This window comes from Culex quinquefasciatus, chromosome 2 (genome assembly GCF_015732765.1).
Source record: "Culex quinquefasciatus strain JHB chromosome 2, VPISU_Cqui_1.0_pri_paternal, whole genome shotgun sequence".
Taxonomy (NCBI): Eukaryota; Metazoa; Arthropoda; class Insecta; order Diptera; family Culicidae; genus Culex; species Culex quinquefasciatus.
Window position 1 is genome coordinate 31,523,297 of NC_051862.1, and position 22,474 is coordinate 31,545,770.

General features: G+C 36.7%; 1 protein-coding gene across 3 annotated transcripts in view; it reads right to left on the bottom strand.

Moving 5' to 3' along the window:
• Positions 1-1,165: 1,165 nt before the first annotated feature.
• Positions 1,166-22,474, bottom strand: part of LOC6051849 — a 33,128-nt gene continuing 11,819 nt past the window's right edge. The window contains exons 1-3 of one of the 3 annotated variants that reach the window (XM_038254576.1): positions 12,265-12,322; positions 12,119-12,209; positions 1,166-11,921 (exon numbers count right to left, since the gene is read on the bottom strand). In XM_038254576.1, coding sequence (XP_038110504.1) covers positions 1,373-11,902 — 10,530 coding nt within the window. In that variant the 5' untranslated portion in view covers positions 11,903-11,921; positions 12,119-12,209; positions 12,265-12,322 and the 3' untranslated portion in view covers positions 1,166-1,372. Of the gene's footprint in view, positions 11,922-12,118; positions 12,210-12,264; positions 12,323-22,474 lie in introns of those variants that run through there. The other 2 variants (XM_038254577.1, XM_038254575.1) reach the window with 2 other exon arrangements.

Consider the following 22,474-nt stretch of genomic DNA (forward strand, 5'->3'; position numbering starts at 1 on the left):
AAAAAAAAAAACAAATCTTTTTTGTATGGAACGTGGACAATCGTTGACCCCTGCCCCCCTAAGGTGTCTACGTGGTTTATGTATGGTGCCCTATTTTTCCTACCTTTTTAAAAAAATCAGTTCAATTTGGATTTAAGTTTTTTTGTACAATTTTTCCATAAGTTAAATTTTGAATAGAAGAAGGAAAAATTACAAAAAAACAACACAATTGCAAAAAAAAAAACAACAGAGCTAGTAACAGGTTTTGTTGTGAGTTGTTTTCCTGTTTTCTGTTTCCTTTTACAACAAACTTTATTTGCATCCATTGAGATAAATGCCTTAAACACAGCTGAAATGATCCCCCCCCCAAACTCTTTACTGCATTAACAAAACTACTGTTAGTCGATAAACTAAAGAAATAAACTGAATTGAATCGAATTGAAATCAATAGAGCAGTTCTCTAGGATTTCGGTCATTCGATTTTTTTTGTATTTTTTAATCCGACTGAAACTTTTTTGGTGCCTTCGGTATGCCCAAAGAAGCCATTTTGCATCATTAGTTTGTCCATATAATTTTCCATACAAATTTGGCAGCTGTCCATACAAAAATGATGTATGAAAATTCAAAAATCTGTATCTTTTGAAGGAATTTTTTGATCGATTTGGTGTCTTCGGCAAAGTTGTAGGTATGAATACCGATACGACCTGTTACACATTGGTGAAAAACTCGCTCTTAAATTTGGAATTTAGCCTACACAGAAAAAAATATGTGAATTTACTCGACACGGAAAAAATGAATCACATGTAAACTCAGTTGATGTAAACTTGAGATTCGATGTAAACGGTTGAATCACACGTAAAATCATGTTTTTACGTATAATTTGTTGCAAATTTACATCAAATTGAATTTAAATTTAAATGTTTAATGACGTGCAAAAGTGTTACATCATAAATGATGTAACATTAGGAAATATTTTTTTGTGTGTAGTTATGGGTTAATCATCGATTCCATGAGGTAGCCCAGATTTGGACGGTTCACGGTTGAGTATAGGTTTGCTTGTACGCGTGCATACACGGTGCTGGTGTTTGATCGAGTACAGAAAACAGAGAACGCGTTTGACACGCGGTGCATGGGATCACTGCGCAAAACACCAGTTTGGACGGTTGTAGTAAAAAACACGTTTTATTCAATTTATTCGTTAACATTATATTTTCGTTGTTTTTCTTTACCAGAATTAAAATTTTTATTGTTCGATAAAATAAACCTAGGGTTAAAAAAATAAGATTATGAAGACATGATATTTTTAGATCTAATAAATGTAGGCTTTATCATAATGCATGGTTATATTGTTTTAGTTGATCCCATTAAAAAAATCATTAATTTTTCTCCATTTTCATTGAAAAACTTTGAAAAACGCCTCCCTCAAATCGGACATAACCCTCCCAAATACTGTGTCAGTTGTGGCGTTCTTCGTGAATCCAGCTTCTACAAAACGTTTCGAATTGTGGATCGTAACCGCTTGGACGTGAACGCATCCAGTTCCGTGCCAGTCTAGTGGGCCGATTTTAGCTCGCTCCATCAGGTCACCGAATGCAACGACTCCCCTGGCAGGACTTTCGAGACAAGCACTCAAAAATTGTGCGAAACACAGCTCCTTAAAGGTTGACGGTTTGTTAAAATCCAAGAATTGTCTCAAAGTGGGCTCTGGGTTTGATTGATTTTCCATAACTTTTACCAAATGTTGGCTGATCTCTAGCGCGAATTGTTTCGAGGAAATCGATCGCAGCTCGAAGATGCTTGTAAGAAGGCAGTCGTACAGGCAGTTACTGTTGCGAATTAACTTTCCTGACGGTTTTTGCGTTTTTCCGACTAGGAATTTGTTGTCCATCAGATGCAGGTCCATTGCGATTCCGTTAGAATTCCTTGGTGATGAAATTTTGTTCCGAGTTTTACCGTCTGTCATTAGATTTACGCAGATATTGGAAACGACCACTGCTCGTCGCAGGAGTACGAACCGAACGGCGTCCAAACAAATGTCCAGATACTGACCGTCAACTGGTTCTCCTTTGCGAATGCTGACTGTCAGTCGCTCCAGCTCGGTAGCAGTTCGTTCCCATTTGGCCAATGCCTCGTTGAACTGCTGATCGAGAAGATTCTCGACCGGAGTCATTGCCAGCGCTTGGCGCCTTTTGTCGGACTCTTTCTTGAGCTGACCAATGCGGATTTTTTTGGCAATATCTTCTCCCGGATTGGGACCATCGTTCGAGTCTGTTTGAAGTTCAATTTGTCCTTCGGCGTAATTTAGCAACAGGAAGCGACCTCTTTCTTGAACCGGCCTGTGGATGGTCTGTTGCAGAAGAACATCTAGCTTTTCATGTAGCTGTGCCTTAAGATTCACGATGGCCTCCTCGACAAAGCCTTCACAAACGGTGATTGCTGTTTGATCTTCAACCGAGTTTTCAGCAATCAGTAAATTAAGCTTACCTGTCAATTCTTGTACAATATTGGTAACAATCATCGCAAGGTTGCGTTCGTTGTCTTTAAGTGCGGTTACCCACGCATCGTTGATGTCAACGGACAAAATTGTGGAAACCGTGATGTGTACGTTTGGTCTTTTAGTGGCTCTTGAAAGTGCCTGCAGAACATTATCCGCAACCTTAACTAGAATGGCTTCTATATTTTTAAAATATTGTTGTCTCTGCAAATGCATTTCAGTCAGCTTAATTAGCTTTTTTCTAGCTTCATCAACATCCATAAAACGGAACAATTTCTTCAAGCATTCTTCAAATGCGGAAAAGGCTGCATTCTTATCGATTGATGAAAGCAAACAATCACTTCGTTCTGTGCACATAAGCTTAAGGCGATCGTCAATTAAAAGCTGTACGTTTGCAGTTCTCGAGACAAGATCAAATCCACGGATCAGCGGAACAGCCAACTTTCTTACATATTTTATGTCGGGTTTGGAGGTGGCAGGTTGAGTCACTTCAAAAGCAAATTTATTCAACCTATCTCCGAAAAACCCAAAATTTGTCGCTTCAATGAGGGCTACTCGTTTGATAAACTTGTTATATTGAAGTTTGTAGTAATCCGTACCGTAAACATCGAAGGCCATTCGTATTGCGCTGCAAATGTACTGCCAACCAGTTGAATATTTGCTCAAATCCTGTCGAGACAGCTCTGTTCTACGCATTTTAATGTTTTGTACCAGCGCAGCTCTGATTAGTAGGGCTCCCCATAAAAATGTTCCAACTATTTTCATGAAACTCGCGCCTCTCAACTTCAACAGCAATTCGTTGCCATTGAGAGAAAATAGGTTCCACTCTTCGACGTTTGTATACCGGTCATACTCAGAAAATGGAACCATTCGAAGACTGTCCATTGAACCTTTCAAGCTTTTCAACCGTTGAGCAACTTTAACTAAGCTATCTTCCTCCAGCCTCATTCCAGACAAAGCCTTACGTAGATCTTCAATGTCTGCGAATCTGGAAACGGCTGGCTCAAGGATCCGTGCATGAAGCAAATCCGCCAGAATTCTTCGATGCGGTTTTGATATCAACGGGAAATCTTGAGCTCTCCCATTATTCGCACAACGCGTAATGCTTTGATATGCTATTCTATAGCAAAAGCACAAATTAAGCAAACCTCTCACGGCAACCTCGTAGATCTTGTATTCGCCTAGTTGAATGCCATTTATTCTACTGCCATCAGTATGCAATTTGTACAACTCTTTGTTGCCATCTTGCTTTTGCAGCACTTTGCCCCTCACAAGTAAATCCAAGATTCCGTTGGCATCGTTCTGACTTATATTAACCATTGCGAAGTCTTCCAATGAAATTGAATCATAATGGTTAAAATTTACTTGCTTAGTTTTCAGCTGGTCAAGATTAAATTTTGTCTTTCTTTGAAATGAAATTGCTCCCAGTTCCTTGAAAGCCGCATATTTCGCGGGGTCAATAGCTTTTTTAAAGGAATCTTTATTATAAGCATCTCCATCAAGCAGTTGATCTGGATAAAGTAACAACTCTCCTTCTTTGATCGTCACTTTCGTTTTAAGTCCCGGTAGCGACAACATGGAATCGAAGTATTCTATATCTTTAACTGACAACTTTGTTTTGTCCACAAGGATATACTTTTCCTCCTTCTTTTTACTCAAAATCTCCTGTTCCACCAGATGCCGCCAGAATCCTTCTCGACTTGGTAATATTACTTGCTGCTTCAACAACCGTACAAATTTCTCTAGTTGTACAGATCTTCCCTGAGTTGTGCGGCACTTTTCTAAAAAGTTAAGTAGCTTTGCAGCAGAGGTTCCATAGTTGTAACTTATGTCACGTAACTCTTTCTCACTGATGTTATCTTTAATAATGGGATTTTGCACAATTTTCTTCGCCTGCAATGCGTTAAATATTTCAATCGACCTCGATTTGTCAATGGTGTCTCCAAACTCGAAGGAAGTTGCAGTTATCGGGTGTCCTAGAATGTCGTTAACGGATTGCGTCAGTGCCCCGTAGAACTTACAGATGATCTGTTTTTGCTCTTTATAGGCTGTTATTGGCAGTATGTTGTGCTTAAAGTTTGTTTTTATCTTGTCGACCCGAGAAACATTGATCATCAGATTTTGAACGCGTTCCTCGAACATATCTGCCGCAGAACGCAGGGTATGCGAGAATGTTTTTACTTCTGGCGAATTGACTACATTCCAGGTGATTTTCGTAGATAATGCGTATGCTTTGTAGTAGAGAGCAGCTTCACAAAATTGGGGTTCTGCGGCAATAACTTTTTCAAAAAGAGTGTGTGCTAACGCTGCTTGCTTATTCTCGATAAAGTACCGACCAAGTTTTATCATCCGAGGAGTGCTGATGTCAACCCAATCCAGCAGGGACTCAAAGTTTGTGACTTTCAACGACTTCAAGTGACTCAAAAAGTTCGCCAATGAAATATCGAGCGTCTTTCGTGAATGATGTTTTGCGTTGGAAACCAAGTTCTTCCCGTTATTATCCAACCAAAACACCCATCTATCCAAGCAGCTGCCCAGCAAAATATCGCTCAACTCTTCTTTCCCATTAGTGATTTTACTAGCTGTAAGCAAGTTTCTCAGCTCATCGAACTGGTGAGTGAACTGCCTAAAACAGTTTTCTTCTAGTACCACTCGGGTTTCGTAATGTTTCTTGATCAGCGATATTCGAGCAAGCTCACGTGTGTCACGTAGTCGTTTGAGCAGCATAATATTCAAAATCTCCTTCTGGTCCAGTACAATCAGCTGGCCAGATCCACGGTCACCACATCTGGCAGCCCGTCCGAAAGCTTGCTGCTCAACGCGGATGTTGCTCGGCAGATAGGTCAAGCAAACGTGTACCCCACCCGCACCTTTCAGCTTTTGAGTTAATTTGATGTCCGTTCCTCGACCTGCCAGATTTGTGGCAATGATGATCTGACCTGGAGATAACTCTCCGGTGTCAAACTCTTCGTATTCTCGAGTGTAGGTTCGAACGTTGGTTGCATTTTTTCCACCGAACTCTTTGTACAGCTCGGCAACTTCATTCAACGTTTCACATATTATCAAAACGGACCTACCATCAGTCTCAGTCAGCCTTTTAGCCGACTCAATGATAGTATCGGTCCAATCAGCAGCGCTTTTGCAAACGATGGGAACATATTCGTAAAACAGTTTGCACTTTGCCGTTGGAACGTTCACAAAGTCTACCGCATAAATCTCCTCCAGCAAATCCCGTTCCCTCTGTGATCCCAATGTGCCAGATAAACCGTACAACTTGTCGTACAGCTTGAAGAACGTTACATTCGAGATGAACACTGCCTTCAAGCTCTGCAGGTACGTCTTGCAACCGTGCTTCAGCTGTACAAACTGGTGCAGCGCCGCTTCCCACTGACTATTCACCAAATCTGTGCCCGTGTCTCTGTCCAGGATCGTAATGTTGGGCGTTCTATCGGCACTGCTTCCGCTTCGATCAACATCGACCACATAGTCGTGGCCAGCTTCCATTACGAGAGCCATCTTGGCAGCTTCGATCCACGACTCCAGGTGCAAATCCACAAATGATCGCAAGTAATTGGGCACGTGGATGAACTTCTCTCTGTTGATATACTCCGTCAGTAGGTACTCCAAACGATCAAGGTAAACAGAGTATTCGGATCCCAGCAACTCACCGAGGACGTCATTCTTGATGTTTTCTGTCATCAACTTGCCATCACCGTCAATTATCTTGGCCTCGACCAGCTTGTTCCAGATGAAGTTTCGCTTTTCCTCGCTCAACGTCGCATCTATCTTGCCGATGTCTGTGCACTTTAGTACTCCATATAGTTGCCACAAAACTGAATCTCTAATGGCAGCAGTGTCATATACTTTTGAAATTTTGTTGACCCATTCCCAGATGAACACATATACCGACTCCAGTTTGTCCATGTCGGGCAAGTCGTGCGACAAATACAGCATGTTATTACCTCTGTCCAGCAGCATACTGTCCACTTCGTCAACGATGACATTCTCAAAGTTCCGATCGCCAATCACGTTGTTCTGGTAAAACTTGTGTAGCAGATAGTCCCGCTGAAAGCTGGAAAGATCTCCGTACACAACCTGATTCCCCGAGTAGGCTTCCTTCCGCTTCTCGATGTCTTCGCTGCAGTTGTGGGACACGTTGATACCAAATTTAGCGTAGATGGATTTGCTCAGCTCGGCGTCTCTCCTGGCCAGCACCGACGAGCTGGTGATGATGTCCACCTTCTGGCCCTGCGATGCCTTGATGATGGCTACAGCTACCACAATCAACGACTTGCCCTCGCCGGTGGACACTTGGGCAAGGGTGTTTTTGTTATTTTCCAACAAGGTCAGCACCACAAACTTTTGCGTGTCTCTCAATCGGAACTTGAACTCTTCATAAATTGCATCGTCAATATCTAAAAGTTGTTGCTCCACACGTTTATCAGAGAAACATGTACTGTTCGAGTTTTCAGCTCCAGGAAATCTTTCTCGTAATCTGTTGTATAAATACGGCACTAAATTCCTAAAAACTCGATTCCTTTTATCGATTTCTTCTTTGATGAACTGAACTTGCTTTGTTATCGGTTGTAATTTGGACAATATACTAAAAGAGGCCCATTTATTGTCTTTTATAAACTGAACCACAACATTAATATCTCGTTCTTGCTGTGTTGACATGTTAGAATCCATATGTTTGATCCACTGTTCCAGTTTAATCTTTTCCAGATTTGCAATATTTTCTTCTGTCAAGTTCCATCTTCCATTGTAGACACTGCAGAGCACGTCGATAATATCATTTTGCGAAACATTTTTACCTTTTATTGTATTGAAGAATTTCTCCATTATTTCGAGGCTATAATTATTCAGCAGGGCCACCGCATAATATGATGCTTCCTGCAATGTTTCATTATCGTTCCAACTTGTTAAAGGCTTCAGCTTTTCAACCCAGTAATGCTCCTCCAGTACATAATACCACTCGGAAAGATTCAGCTTTAGCAACGTAGTCGTTTGGTGTTTGGCCATACTCATCATTTTTAATATTCTTTCCATTTTGTCAATCGGCTCAACGGTTCCTGCCAGGCTTAACTGAAGTTTAGCACTGAACAATATCATAATTGCTTTGTTTTCTACTTTCTTCAGAAGAATCCTCCATTCAGATTTCCTCGCAAGCCTTTCTTTATAGTATCGCTCCAAGTCTAGAAGAAGGATCTCACTGACCCAGCTGGCCTGAGGAGATGCCAAAACAATCCAGCTAACAATCTCTTCTTCATGCCTTCCTACGCTACTGGCAACCAGATAACGGTTTACCAGAAATTGAACTTCATCTGTAGAAATATGTTTCCCCTCGGTAGCAAATCTCAAACAGAGGTTACGTAATAGCTTACTATAAACAAAGCTTGAAACATCACTTCGAGTGAACATAGCCTCTATGACATGTCTTTCCCCAAATGAAAAGTGCTGGACTAACTCGTTCAAAAGTTCGGTGTTGCATAAATAATGCACATCATTCATGGAGACAAAGTCACAGTACAAATATAGACCATTTGATACATACTCATCAAACGATTGTTTGTCCTTGAATGACATCAAGCGGTCAGTTATCAGAGAATACCTTCGCGCTAGAATCCGATAATCATTTTCCAAATTCATCAGATTTTCGTTTAATCTTAGTTTCACAAAAGATTCGTTCTCAAGTAGCAAATATACAATATTGGACGATTCAGAGTTATGACTGTCCCGCAGTAAAAACTTTCCGCTAGGCACCCTAATATGAACTTGTATATTCACTCCAAACGCGTAAGCCAAGAGCTCTCTGTAGCTCCGGGTTAAGGGACCTTTTTCAACAATGAAGGTTTGATAAGTTTCAAAAAAGTGTTTATTTTGTAGGCATTGATTAAAATTGATTTCCTTGTTCAGTTCCTTCATGTAATGTTTGCGGAGAGAACCTAAACGGTAATCATAATCAATTTCGTGGATCAGTTTTTGTGCAAGAGAAGAATTCTCATCGTTCAGGTACCATAGATTTATTATATTTGAAAACTTTGACGGAATTAATTCCTTCATAAATTGGTTCAAGTTACGAGCTGAATCAAATTCCCGTAACTCTGAAACTAACTTGTACTGATCAAGATGTTCTTGAATGGAAGAGTCTGCACTTTCTGCTTCATACAAAAAAGCTTCAACAACTGATGATGGAAGGTTTTTCCTGTATAAGTTACAGTACGACGAGAGTTTCTTTTGTTGGTCATCGCAATCAAAATTGAATAAATAATCATCCAATTTTCCCAAGTGATCATGACAGTTAATGCCACACTGTTGTGGATCTTCTTCTAGGCATATCGACGCATATTGTGCTGACAATACTGATTTGTTAGTGTTAGAATAATTAATATGAATTTTATCTGTTATTTCCTCAAAAGTGGCCAGCCTTTGTTTGTCAACCAAAATTTGTTCAATGATCTTAAAATCGTTTGCTGATAGTTTCGTTTTTTCCTTTTCGATTGAGTCTAGTAAAAGAAATAGGCGTTGCAAATCTTGATTTTCGATGCGACAAAATCTTAGTTGTTTCCAATTTATCAGTGATTCTTTTAGAATCAGAATACTTTCAAACACTTTCGAGCTCATTGCTTTCTGCTTGACTGTATTAGAAATTTTAGCAGGAGGCTCATCAATGTCATGCTCAATATCTGGACAAGCAATTATATGATTAATCCTGTATCTTTTGTTAGCTTTCTTCCGCTGCTCTGTCTTTTCAGATACTCCTTGTAAAGCCCGTTGTCGGATACGTTCAATGCGAGTGTAGGCACTAAGAAGGGCGTTCTCGTCAATGGAACCAAAGTGCTGATCAGTGCTGGCAATGAACGAGCTTTCAATGATCATTTTTTTCTTTACCGCCACCGCCGAATGCTTGCGATCACGTTTTCCAAAGTGACGTTTTTTGTGCTTTTCTACGCGTGAGTTTTCAGATTTAAGCACTTTTATGCTAGCGTATTTGTTTTTGTGCCAACACCAAACACTTTCCTTTCTGGAATCGTCATGATACTCGACATTGAGCTTACTTTTGTAGTCTTCTCCGTAGTAATACGCCGCACGCCATGTCTGGTAATCGAGATAGCCAATATCCCAACCGTTGTCACCAGTGTCGCCATACAACCCAGCTGCTCCCGAACGGCCTTCTTGGCCTCGAACAGTTGATTTGTTAACTTTAAAAATTTCCCCAATTACACTTTTTACAATGATCTGCCCAGGAAAACCCCCTTCTCCTCCCCGGCCATAGTCACCTCCTTGACCCCCTGGTTTTCCCAACGATCCCTTGTGAACAAGATAGCAATGGCTATTGTTCTGGAACAGTTTTGGTGAGCAGTATGAAAATATAACTCCTTTGCTATCTTGGCCAGTTGCTACAATAAACGTATCACTATCTTGGATGAAGCGTTGGGAGGAATGAACAAAGTTACGATCAATAGACCTGATCATTCTTTGAACTTGCTCCATTCTCGTAGTATGAAAAGCTAAAAATCTCACAGGTGAATTAAACTCCTGCTCTAAGTTTTCTCGCTTGATACCGACACCGTCTCGACCTTTTTTCCCGTGTCCACCGTCCTGACCATCACTACCGTCTCCTCCATTAGAAATTACAGTAAATTCTTCACAATTTATCATTTTCTCCGCCGTAATGAACACATTGCCACCACTTTCACCAGGATAGCCGTCCTCACCAGCACATCCGTCCGCACCTTCAACGGTTGCAGAACGGGCAGGTTCATACTTGCGATTGCAGCTCTTCCCTGAAACGTCCCACACAACAGTTCCATGCACCTTGATGAGCTTTGATCTTACGGCCACATTTTTCCCATGCCAAGTATCGCTCACCAGATCGGCGTCGATGTGAAACACTTTACTACCAATGAACTGCACTTCAGTTATGTCCATGTCGATTGCAAGTTCGTTCTCTACAGACTCTAAAATTTCACCTAGAACTATATGCTTGCCCAGCACTTTGACCACAGTTCGATCGTCGACCGTAGCTCGCTGGACTTGTACAGGCTCCGCAAAACCGAGTATGGTTTCGCGTAGTTTGTCTTTCATAATTAGTTGGGTTTCTTGTTGCATCATACTTTTAACTGTGCTCTGCAGTTCCAAAAGTTCTTCGTTATTTTCTGAGTCCTTGAGAGTCATAAGTTGTTCATAATCAACATTGAGTGTTTGTTCGTTTACACCCAGTTTGTTAACAACAGCTTTGACTTTTCGAGTTTTACTCAGATAACTCGTCAAGTTCGAAATAAAACCTAACTCGTTCTGAACTGCATTGCAATGGTTGATTATTTGGCTAACAAATGTGCATTTGAAATGATCTACGAGTTTGCTTTCCTCTTCCTCACTTAGCTTAAACTTTAAAAGCTCTTTAAAGAAATGAAATTCTTTGAAAAAATGCGGAATAGCATTGCATGTGCTAACAATTTCGACGAAGTTAAACATCTTCACTATATCCATTTCCTGATAGCTCGTTAGATATGATTTCATCGAATGCTGCATTTCTTCCAAACACTGCTCCAGGCAAAGCCCTCTGAATTCATCCTCAACAAATACCGTATCGGTATTACTGAGTTCCTTGCCAGCGTCACGTTGGATTATAAATTTTACCTGTTCCAAACAGTGCTTCCTCGAAACAACTTCACCGTAAATTTTCTCCCTTACGCGTTCCTTTACACCACCGTAAAACACACACTCTTGGGTAGAGGTTTGGTTTGTTCCGACACTCTTCGAGTGATTGTCACTTGGATTACCGTGCCTAGCAAGTTGGTATGCTCTGGCCAGACAAGTCTCGTTTTCTGCAGGAATCGAAATCCGATGAAATGTCTGGTTTAGAGCTTCTTCCTCCAGGGTGATGATGAGACGAACCAGTTGCTTACACCAAAGAAGCTGTTCAAGCTGCTTCCGGTCTTCGTTCGAGCATTTTTTCAATTGTTGCAGCAACTCGTTATTATTCTCTATGTTACCGAGGGTGAGACAAATTTCAACATAATCCTTAAAACTCGAACCATGCAGCCTCGACTCGTGCTTAGAAACATCTTCATCTATTTCAGCTAACTTTTCCTTAACAAAGATACTCAATTCGTCCAAAGCGTAGTTGCGGTCATCTTGGGGTATCTTGTCGTAACGCTCTAGGCAACTGTTCAGGATGTTTTTGGTTTGGTGCAAATCATCTCTCAAACAGTCAACCGATGCCAAATGATAATAGTGATAGAACATCTGTTGGTTGAACTCCGACTCCGTTTGATCTTCTTCAATGATCACATCTTCCCTTGCTGTTTGGTAAATGTCTGCAACTACATCCGGAAACTCTTTAAACCACGGTGGTGTTCTGTTCGTATCCCAGATACGCTCAAAATCTTTTATGATGTTGATCCTCGCCATAGTGATCTTCATTCGGGCAGGATATTCGAATCTGGAACAAAATGAACGCGAGTTGTTAGCATTAAATTGCCACAAATTTATATTTAAACTGAACTATAACTGAATTAGTGCACTTCACTCAACGTCGAAGAAGGCAATCTTAATCTTATCAGAAGATATAACAGGACATGAAAGTGCGATAAAACAAGTAATCGCAAAGTTCGCGATTCAACTGGAAAAATTACTAACCTAAAGTAGCTTCAACTCCATTCCGGCTTCCAGATCAACATCAACTTCAAGCCACCGCTGCGAAGTGTTCGGTTAAACGTCTAATGGAAAACTATATCGAATATTAGAAATAAACATTGAACCTTATTTTGCGCAATTCTACCTACCTGTTTCTCCAGTTCCGTCTGTACTGAGCACGTCTCGGTCATAAAGTGTAAAAATCCGATTAGCACAAAAGGGATCGGTCATAAATGACGTATTGTTTCGCGTACGAACTTCACACAGTCAAAACAACGTGTAGCTTTAGGCGTTCCGTAATGATCGAATATACCCATCCAAACAAACCTGCCCGGCCGGCCAGTTTAGTGTGCAGCGGTACGGCAGGGTTAAGCGTTCCGCGCAAGGTTTATTACCTGTGTGCGTATTTACTGATAGCTTAAAAATTTTTCTTATGTTCGACATTTGCCGAAAATATCTCTACTGGCACACATTTAGTATGCAATTTACAAGAAACATGAAAATTTCAAATTTGAAGGCCTCGTGGTTTATGCACGAGTAATATCCAGGGATGATCAAAGGGTTTAATTACATGGAGAAAAAAGAGTTCCCAAAATCGTGAACAAGCGCTCATGAAAATGGGAACCACGAAAAAAGTGTTCAAAATCCCATGGTACGATTTTGAAAAACGTACTGTGGCATTTGAACACTTTGTTCGTGGTTCCCATTTTCATGAACGCTTGTTCACGATTTTTCGAGCTCTTTTTTCTCCTTTATTTTCAAAAATTTGGAATCAAAACTAACATTTCAAAAGGGCCAAATATTCAATATTACACCCTTTTAAAATATTAGTGTTGGTTTAAAAAATTTGAAATATTTTTTTCAAAAAGATCGGAAAATTTCACGAATGTTTCATATTTTAACTTTGTAAAGCGGACCATAAGTTGCTGAGATATCGACATTAGAAAATGGTGGGTTGTTTGAGTGAGACTTAGAAAACATTAATTTTCCTGTTGTTAAACACTTGCATGACAATATCTCAGAAACTATGGGTCGTATCAACAAAGTTCAAAAAAGCAAAATATAGAGAATTTTCTCAGCTTTCCAAAAATATTTTAAAGTGGGCAAACATGTGCATTGATTAAAAAAAATGAAAAAGTGCGACTATTTTCAAAAAAAATATTTTCTGAAAATTTCACTACAGTACTTTTTGATTGCAAATTTGATTTTACATCGAAAAATGAAGTTGAAAAATTTATGCGACCAATATTTCGATTTTTTTTAAATCAGTTTTGATTCAAAAATTCATAGCTCAATCAAAAATTTTTTGCACAACCTGGAAATTTCTGAAAAGTTGGCATTTTATGTCCTTTAAAACATATCAAAAAATGAAAAAAAATAAAAATAGTGTTTTTTTGCAAATCAAGTTTTTGTGACAAAAAGTTAAATAAGAAATCACCAATTTTTTTTTACCGTGTATCATTTTTTTCAGTGTAGTTTATATCCATACCTACAACTTTGTCGAAGACACCAAATCGATCAAAAAATGCCTTCAAAAGATACAGATTTTTGAATTTTCATGCATTGGTTTTGTATGGACAGCTGCCAAATTTGTATGGAATGTTATATGGACAAACTAATGATGCAAAATGGCTTCTTTGGGCATACCGAAGGCACCAAAAAAGTTTCAGTCGGATTAAAAAATACAAAAAAAAATCAAATGACCAAAATCTGAGAGAACTGCTCCATTGATACTTTTTTTTAATTTTAAAAAGTTTTTGGATTGATTTAAAAAAAAATTCAATTCATTCATTTTTAATTTTTTTGAATTTTTTAAAATATAAAAAAAAATTTAAATTTTTCGAAACTTAAAAATATTACAATTTTGAAAACAAGCTTCGAACCCTTATCGAGATTTTCTCGATCGTCGGTCGTAACTTGTCGATGGTAGATCGAGAAATTACGATTGAATGAACTCAATCTACTATCGACAAATTAAGACTTATCATCGACAAATTAATTGCGATCGTAATATTACGATTGAGACATCTCGATCGTGAGTCTAGAAATTACGATCGAATTATAACGATCGAATACAATAATCACCAGGAATATGTTTTATAATTTTTTGACTTTTAATGCCATTTTTTAAAACATTAAGCGTTATAAAATATTGGATTGCAGAAAAACTGTATTGTCAGGAAAACATTTCTTTCTGAAAAAAACTAGCTTTCACGAAAATTTCATTCTAAAAATAACCCGAAGTAACAAAAAAAAACGAAATTTTAAAATGCAGATTATTTATATAAATAAAAATTACCCTTCTGAGTTTTTTAAGATTCGAAAAGTACATTAAATTTTCTTCAAAATGATTACGGACAAGTAACGAAAAATAACTGAATTTATGAAAATATTTTTGTATTTTTTTTTTTCGATGAAAAATATGTTTTTTTTCGGAATTCTGAGTACCGTCATCAGGAGTGACATTGGGCCTGGGGGGTGAGATTGGGTCATAAAAAAATGCTGAAAATTGTATGACCCAATCTTACCCCCCTGACCCAATGTCACCCCTGATGACGGTACATCATCCATCAAATCGGGTGTCCAATTTTAAATACTTTCCCTTTGACACCAAATGTCCAAACCATCACCATTTCAGGCTGCAAATGGCTGCAAAAACACGTCTTTTTCCCATTTTCAAAAATGGAAGGGGTCGTATCGCCCCTCCGCCACGAGATATCGAAAAAAGGAGCTCGGACAAAAATTACCCCGTGGAACAAAGTTTCACGCAAATCGAAGAGGGATCGGGTCACAACTGCTGTGTGATTTGGCGGAGGATTACTCACTTGCAATGGCATCATTCCAAATATAGTTCCAATTTGATTGAGATATCTTGGCACACGCTGCAAGTGCGACAACTCGTCCAAGGGAATTGAGTAGGGCGTCCAATTTTCCCGGGTTTTGAATCCCGGGAAACGGGAATTCCCGGGATCCCGGGAAATTTTCGAAGAAGTTATAAAATCTTTGTTTCCATTATATTTGTTATGTTTTTTAAGCTTAAATCATTAAATTAGCTCAATACCGATAAATGGTGATAAACTACACTTTAATCTGAACAAGGACAGCAGTCTTGAGATAGTTTAGAACACATATTTTTTTGTTCTTCGATGTGCTTTGGAATTTAAATGAACCGCAATTTTTAATATATTTATTTTATTTATTAATTTATATAACATGACTAAACTAAACTATCTAAAAAAGCAAGAAACGAAACAAATAAAATTATAGCAGACAATGTAACACTTTGGATAAGTTTAGAATGTTATATTTTAAATTTAAAACATATTTTAAAAATTATCTTTAAGTCACTACCGCCAACTGGGGATAATCGGGACTGCAGTCTGAAAAAGTACAGAAGATTTTAGAGCAATAAATTTGAAAATTGGTGTACTAATTGTTTTGTTCTGTTCCTTTTGTAACCGAAACCAATCAAAACAATTAGAACAGTATGCAAAAAAAAATTGCGTAAGCAACAACTTTTATCCTGATTTGCTCTGGATGCTGGTTTTTGATTAAAAATTAAATTATTTTTTATTTAATATTTTTTTCAAGTTTAAAGTCCTAAATATACGTGAATATATTAGTTAGTCTTTTTTTTAAATAAATAACATGTATTAGAAAATATTTTTGGCGCAGAGCCAATTTTGCAGATCTGTAAACAAAAATTTTAGCAATTTTCCATAATAAGCCAAATTAATGCTGATATATGCCGAATACAAATATTAATGCTTTAAAATTATTATCCATTACTAAGTATTCAACTGTTCATCTATTTCCACAACGAAATCAGATTTTGCAGACCAAAATTTGATTTGTTTTCAATTTCTGGAATTCCCGGGACAAAATATAAAAAATCCCGGGATTCGGGAATTCCCGGTTTTGGAAAAATCCCGGGATTTTTGTCCCAGGAATTCCCGGTTTTGGAAAAATCCCGGGATTTTTGTCCCGGGAATTCCCGGGATGGACGCACTAGAATTGAGTTAGAGGACGATTTGTCACACGTGCATGGCAGGCTACTGCATACATGTTTGATACTAACTAGATAGAAACAGGCGATTGCGACGGAATATTACGATTAAGGCGATCAAAAATTCTAAATCATTATTTATACACATTTGTACACATTTAATGGGAACATTATTTTCGGAAAAAATACCTTCACTTTATCATAATTTGACAAGGGATCAATTTTCCGATACTTCGAGCAATAAATATTTTTAGTATTTTAGTATTTATTATCTTAACGTGGTCCTCGTGGACCAAGGGGGCAGGAAATGCAATTTGCTTTTTCCTCAGATTCCACCCGAATATTGGCACATTGTGTGTGGGTGGTAAGATAAATCGTTGATTGAGGTTTATCGCATTGATTGCATCGTTTACTACAGTTTTTTTTTGTGTGAACACGTGTACTGACTGGAGTAAAAATTAACACCGATGTCAATGGATTGGATGGGAGACTCGAGGTGGAGACTCAGTAGGGTGATGTGCCATTTTGATGCCGATAGTGGTGGAAAATTAATTTTCAGCTGATTTTATTGGAAAGTGAATTTCTGCTGATGAATTCCCTGAATTGAAATTCAAGAAACTTTCAAACTTCATGTGATACTTCTAGATTATTTTTTTCTTTCACGTTTTTGTATTTTGTTTAATACTTAAAATGATTTTTTATGCATTGTTTGTCTTCAATTTGTTAAAAAAATACTAAAAGTTTTTTCTTTAAATATTTTTCTATATTTCATTTTCTTGAGATAATTTAACAAATAAAAAACCTAATTTTATTGCCATAAAAATCTATACACATAAAGTAGACGAATTCAAACAGTCAAAACTCATCAAACTGGGAGAGTGATTATTATTGGACCCGCACTGTTTAACTGTTCTGTCATAATTAATTTCGCCAAAGTACACAAAAAGTGACGCACCTCAGCATGATACAACAATTTGCTGAAGGGGGGGGGGGGGAGGCTGAAAATTTCAATCAACCTACCACAGCACCTCCCCCGCTCCAACCCAATTGGTGGTGGGTGGCAATCAGAAAGTGAGGGTTTTGTAATTTGGGTCGACATTAATTAAAATATTTGGCTTACTCGGGCAATTGGCCATCAACAGAAATCGTTGGGAAAATTGAAAGATTTAAATATGAGAAATTGAGGCAATTTCAGGAACAAATATTATTTGTTTTGGCATTTTTATTAGCTCTCGTCGCATAAACTCACATAATCACCCATTTCAGTGCTTTCTCCAACAAATCACTAATTAAACGCACCAACTAATTATCGAGCTTTAATTCGATTTCAGGATCCGAACTGTTAAATTATGCGAAAAATAATTATCGTAACAATTCGTTGAACACGCGTTTTTCCCTGCGTCCGATTGAACCCCCACGAAAAGCCCAAATTGTTTCCACCATCCAAAACAACCGATCTCAATTGCAATCGGCTCAGCCCTCAGTGTGACACCACAAGTTGGACTCCAACGACCAACGGAGTGGCGCAGTTTTGTCGAATTTGGCGGAATCTGATTAATTTTTAACATTCGGATTTTCCCATAATGCATTCAGCTACACATGTTGAACAAGCTTTCAATTAGAGTTAATTAAATTGGGAAGGATTTTAAGCTTGATTAACAATCGGTTTAGGTGATTAGACGCGTTGACTTCCGGGTCGCCTACCTTTGAATAGGGTTGGGTTTGAAGTAAAGTGTTGTGATGCTTCAAATGCCTCGATAAAAAATTCTGATTTAATTGCAAGAACAAGCTTATTGAATACAACTAATAAAACACATGAGGAAATATTTGGAAATGGAAGATCTTAGAAATTGTTTTAATGATTCAAACTACAGTGCTGTCCCATTTATGGCAACATCCGATTTTTGCAACAATGTCTTCAACCTTTCCCGATTTTGGCAACACCCAAATTAATTATTTTTTTGTTCTCGTAATACTTTCAAAACATACATTAATTCGTTGAGCAATTCTCCGCCAATCCCAGAAATGGATTTTACCTAAATTTTTTGGTTTGGCTCAAACTTTGTGGGGGCCTTCCCTATCACCAAAGAAGCCATTTTGTGTCATTGGTTCACCCACACAAATTTCCATACAATTTTGGCAGCTGTTCATACAAAAATACGTAAATATTTAAAAATCTATAACTTTTCAAAGAATTTTTTAATTGATTTGGTGTCTTCAGCAAAGTTGTAGATATTGATGGAGACTTTTCAGAAAAAATAGGTACATGGATTTTTTTAATGATTTTTTGATTAACTTTTTCCACAAAATATAATTTTCTTAAAATCCGTATTTTTAATATTTGTTACATGTTTTAGGGGACAAAACCCCGAATATTTTAAGCCATTCAGAAGTATGGACCAAAATTTTGCCGACGAGTTATAATGTTTTTTAATTCACAAAAATTGGAATATTGTGCTTAACATTTTTTATGTCAATCCATCCAGCAGGGCAATCTGGCCAAATCAAAAATCCGAACATGGTTTTAGCATGTACCAAAGTGGTACATATGTGTACCTTTAAGGATTTTTGATGTACTTCAAAGGTTCGATAAGTAGCCTTGCCCTGCTGGAAAGATAGCTGTTTTTTAGAAAACGTCACCAAATCAACTTCTTTATTACAGAAAAGTGATGTACCATCGATGTATCTAACGAATCTGTGTTCAGATTTTACCTAAACTTCTTATAAGTAGTACTTCCCTTTATACTTAACTTTTGAAGTACTTTATATATTGATTTTAACAACGGGATCGTGTTCCTTGGAAAATTTTAAGTAAGTTTGAGTATAAAAAGTCCATACTTAAGTTGATTTAGGCCAACTGTGGAACAATTTATCGATTTTTTGAGTATAAAGTACCATGCGCCTCCTTTAAAATGAAATTACACTGAATAATAATAAAACCAACATGTATTACAATAAAAACTAAAAGAGAAAATGTATTTTCTAATGCTTTTGCAAGTACTTGAACAACAATCAATATGCGCATACATACAAATACGTATTTATAAAACAATAAATTTAAAACTTGCAAAAGTTGAAAGAAATATTAAAAATAATCAACAAAACTAAAATAAAAGTTGCCCGCTGTCATCACAGACAATTGTACCAAAAGAAAAGTGTGTTTCTGTTGTCTGTGAACAATGTACAACACATGTACCAACTTGTACTTGCATGGAAATAATTATTTTCTAATAAAACAATTGTAATATTTGAGAAATTTCATGAAAATTCAAAATAAATCAAAAAAACTCAAATGGCAGCTGCCCGTTGACATCACAGACAATTGTATCAATAGAAAAGTGTGTTTCTGTTGTCTGTGAACAATGTACAACACATGTACCAACTTGCACTTGCATGGAAATAATTATTTTCTAATAAAACAATTCGAATATTTGAGACATTTGATGAAAATTCAAAATAAATCAAATAAACTCAAATAGCAGCTGCCCGTTGACATCACAGACTGTTGTATCAATAGAAAAGTGTGTTTCTGTTGTCTGTGAACAATGTACAACACATGTACCAACTTGTACTTGCATGGAAATAATTATTTTCTAATAAAACAATTGAAATATTTGAGAAATTTCATGAAAATTCAAAATAAATCAAATAAACTCAAATAGCAGCTGCCCGTTGTTATCACAGACAATTGTACCAATAGAAAAGTGTGTTTCTGTTGTCTGTGAACAATGTACAACACATGTACCAACTTGTACTTGCAGGGAAATAATTATTTTCTAATAAAACAATTGAAATATTTGAGAAATTTCATGAAAATTCAAAATAAATCAAAAAAACTCAAATTGCAGCTGCCCGTTGACATCACAGATAATTGTACCAATAGAAAAGTGTGTTTCTGTTGTCTGTGAACAATGTACAACACATGTACCAACTTGTACTTGCATGGAAATAATTATTTTCTAATAAAACAATTGAAATATTTGAGAAATTTCATGAAAATTCAAAATAAATCAAATAAACTCAAATAGCAGCTGCCCGTTGTTATCACAGACAATTGTACCAATAGAAAAGTGTGTTTCTGTTGTCTGTGAACAATGTACAACACATGTACCAACTTGTACTTGCATGGAAATAATTATTTTCTAATAAAACAATTGAAATATTTGAGAAATTTCATGAAAATTCAAAATAAATCAAAAAAACTCAAATGGCAGCTGCCCGTTGTTATCACAGACAATTGAATCAATAGAAAAGTGTGTTTCTGTTGTCTGTGAACAATGTACAACACATGTACCAACTTGCACTTGCATGGAAATAATTATTTTCTAATAAAACAATTCGAATATTTGAGACATTTGATGAAAATTCAAAATAAATCAAATAAACTCAAATAGCAGCTGCCCGTTGACATCACAGACTGTTGTATCAATAGAAAAGTGTGTTTCTGTTGTCTGTGAACAATGTACAACACATGTACCAACTTGTACTTGCATGGAAATAATTATTTTCTAATAAAACAATTGAAATATTTGAGAAATTTCATGAAAATTCAAAATAAATCAAATAAACTCAAATAGCAGCTGCCCGTTGTTATCACAGACAATTGTACCAATAGAAAAGTGTGTTTCTGTTGTCTGTGAACAATGTACAACACATGTACCAACTTGTACTTGCAGGGAAATAATTATTTTCTAATAAAACAATTGAAATATTTGAGAAATTTCATGAAAATTCAAAATAAATGAAATAAACTCAAATGGCAGCTGCCCGTTGACATCACAGACAATTGAATCAATAGAAAAGTGTGTTTCTGTTGTCTGTAAACAATGTATATCGCATGTACCAACTTGTACTTGCATTGAAATATTTTTTTTTCTAATAAAAAAAATCGAATATTCACAAATCTTCGAATTGTTTTATTAGAAAAAAAATATTTCAATGCAAGTACAAGTTGGTACATGCGATGTACATTGTTCACAGACAACAGAAACACACTTTTCTATTGGTACAATTGTCTGTGATGTCAACGGGCAGCTGCTATTTGATTTTATTGGATTTATTTTGAATTTTCATCAAATTTCTCAAATATTCGAATTGTTTTATTAGAAAATAATTATTTCCATGCAAGTACAAGTTGGTACATGTGTTGTACATTGTTCACAGACAACAGAAACACACTTTTCTATTGGTACAATTGTCTGTGATGACAGCGGGCATCTTTTTTTTAAGTTTTGTTGATTATTTTTAATATTTCTTTCAACTTTTGCAAGTTTTAAATTTATTGTTTTATAAATACGTATTTGTATGTATGCGCATATTGATTGTTGTTCAAGTACTTGCAAAAGCATTAGAAAATACATTTTCTCTTTTAGTTTTTATTGTAATACATGTTGGTTTTATTATTATTCAGTGTAATTTCATTTTAAAGGAGGCGCATGGTACTTTATACTCAAAAAATCGATAAATTGTTCCACAGTTGGCCTAAATCAACTTAAGTATGGACTTTTTATACTCAAACTTACTTAAAATTTTCCAAGGAACACGATCCCGTTGTCAAAATCAATATATAAAGTACTTCAAAAGTTAAGTATAAAGGGAAGTACTACTTATAAGAAGTTTAGGTAAAATCTGAACACAGATTCGTTAGGTACATCGATGGTACATCACTTTTCTGTAATAAAGAAGTTGATTTGGTGACGTTTTCTAAAAAACAGCTATCTTTCCAGCAGGGCAAGGCTACTTATCGAACCTTTGAAGTACATCAAAAATCCTTAAAGGTACACATATGTACCACTTTGGTACATGCTAAAACCATGTTCGGATTTTTGATTTGGCCAGATTGCCCTGCTGGATGGATTGACATACATTTTTTGACCACTTTTTAATGTAAAATCGAATTTGCAATCGAAAAGTATTTTAAATTTTTTTTGTTTTCAAAATAAAGCCATTCAAAGTTATTTTTTTTCGATATATTCCTGTTTTTTTTACTTTTTAAAATAGTGTCCTTGATTGTCCATTCCTAAAAATATTTATGTTTGAAAAGTTAAAAAAATGGTTAAACTATGAAACCTTCGTGAAATTTTCCGAACTTTTCAAAAACAATATTTTGATTTTTTTTAACCAAGACTAACGATTGAAAAGGGTCAAACATTCAATATTACGTCCTTTTGAAATGTTAGTCTTGTCCTTTGTGTTTTGTCCCCAAAAACATATAAAAAATTAAAAATTTAAAATTACGGATTTTGGGAACTTTTAAAATTTTTGTGAAAAGATCACCAATTTTTTCCGTGTACCTTTTTTTTCTGAATAGTCCTCATCAATACCTACAACTTTGCCGAAGGCACCAAAGCAAT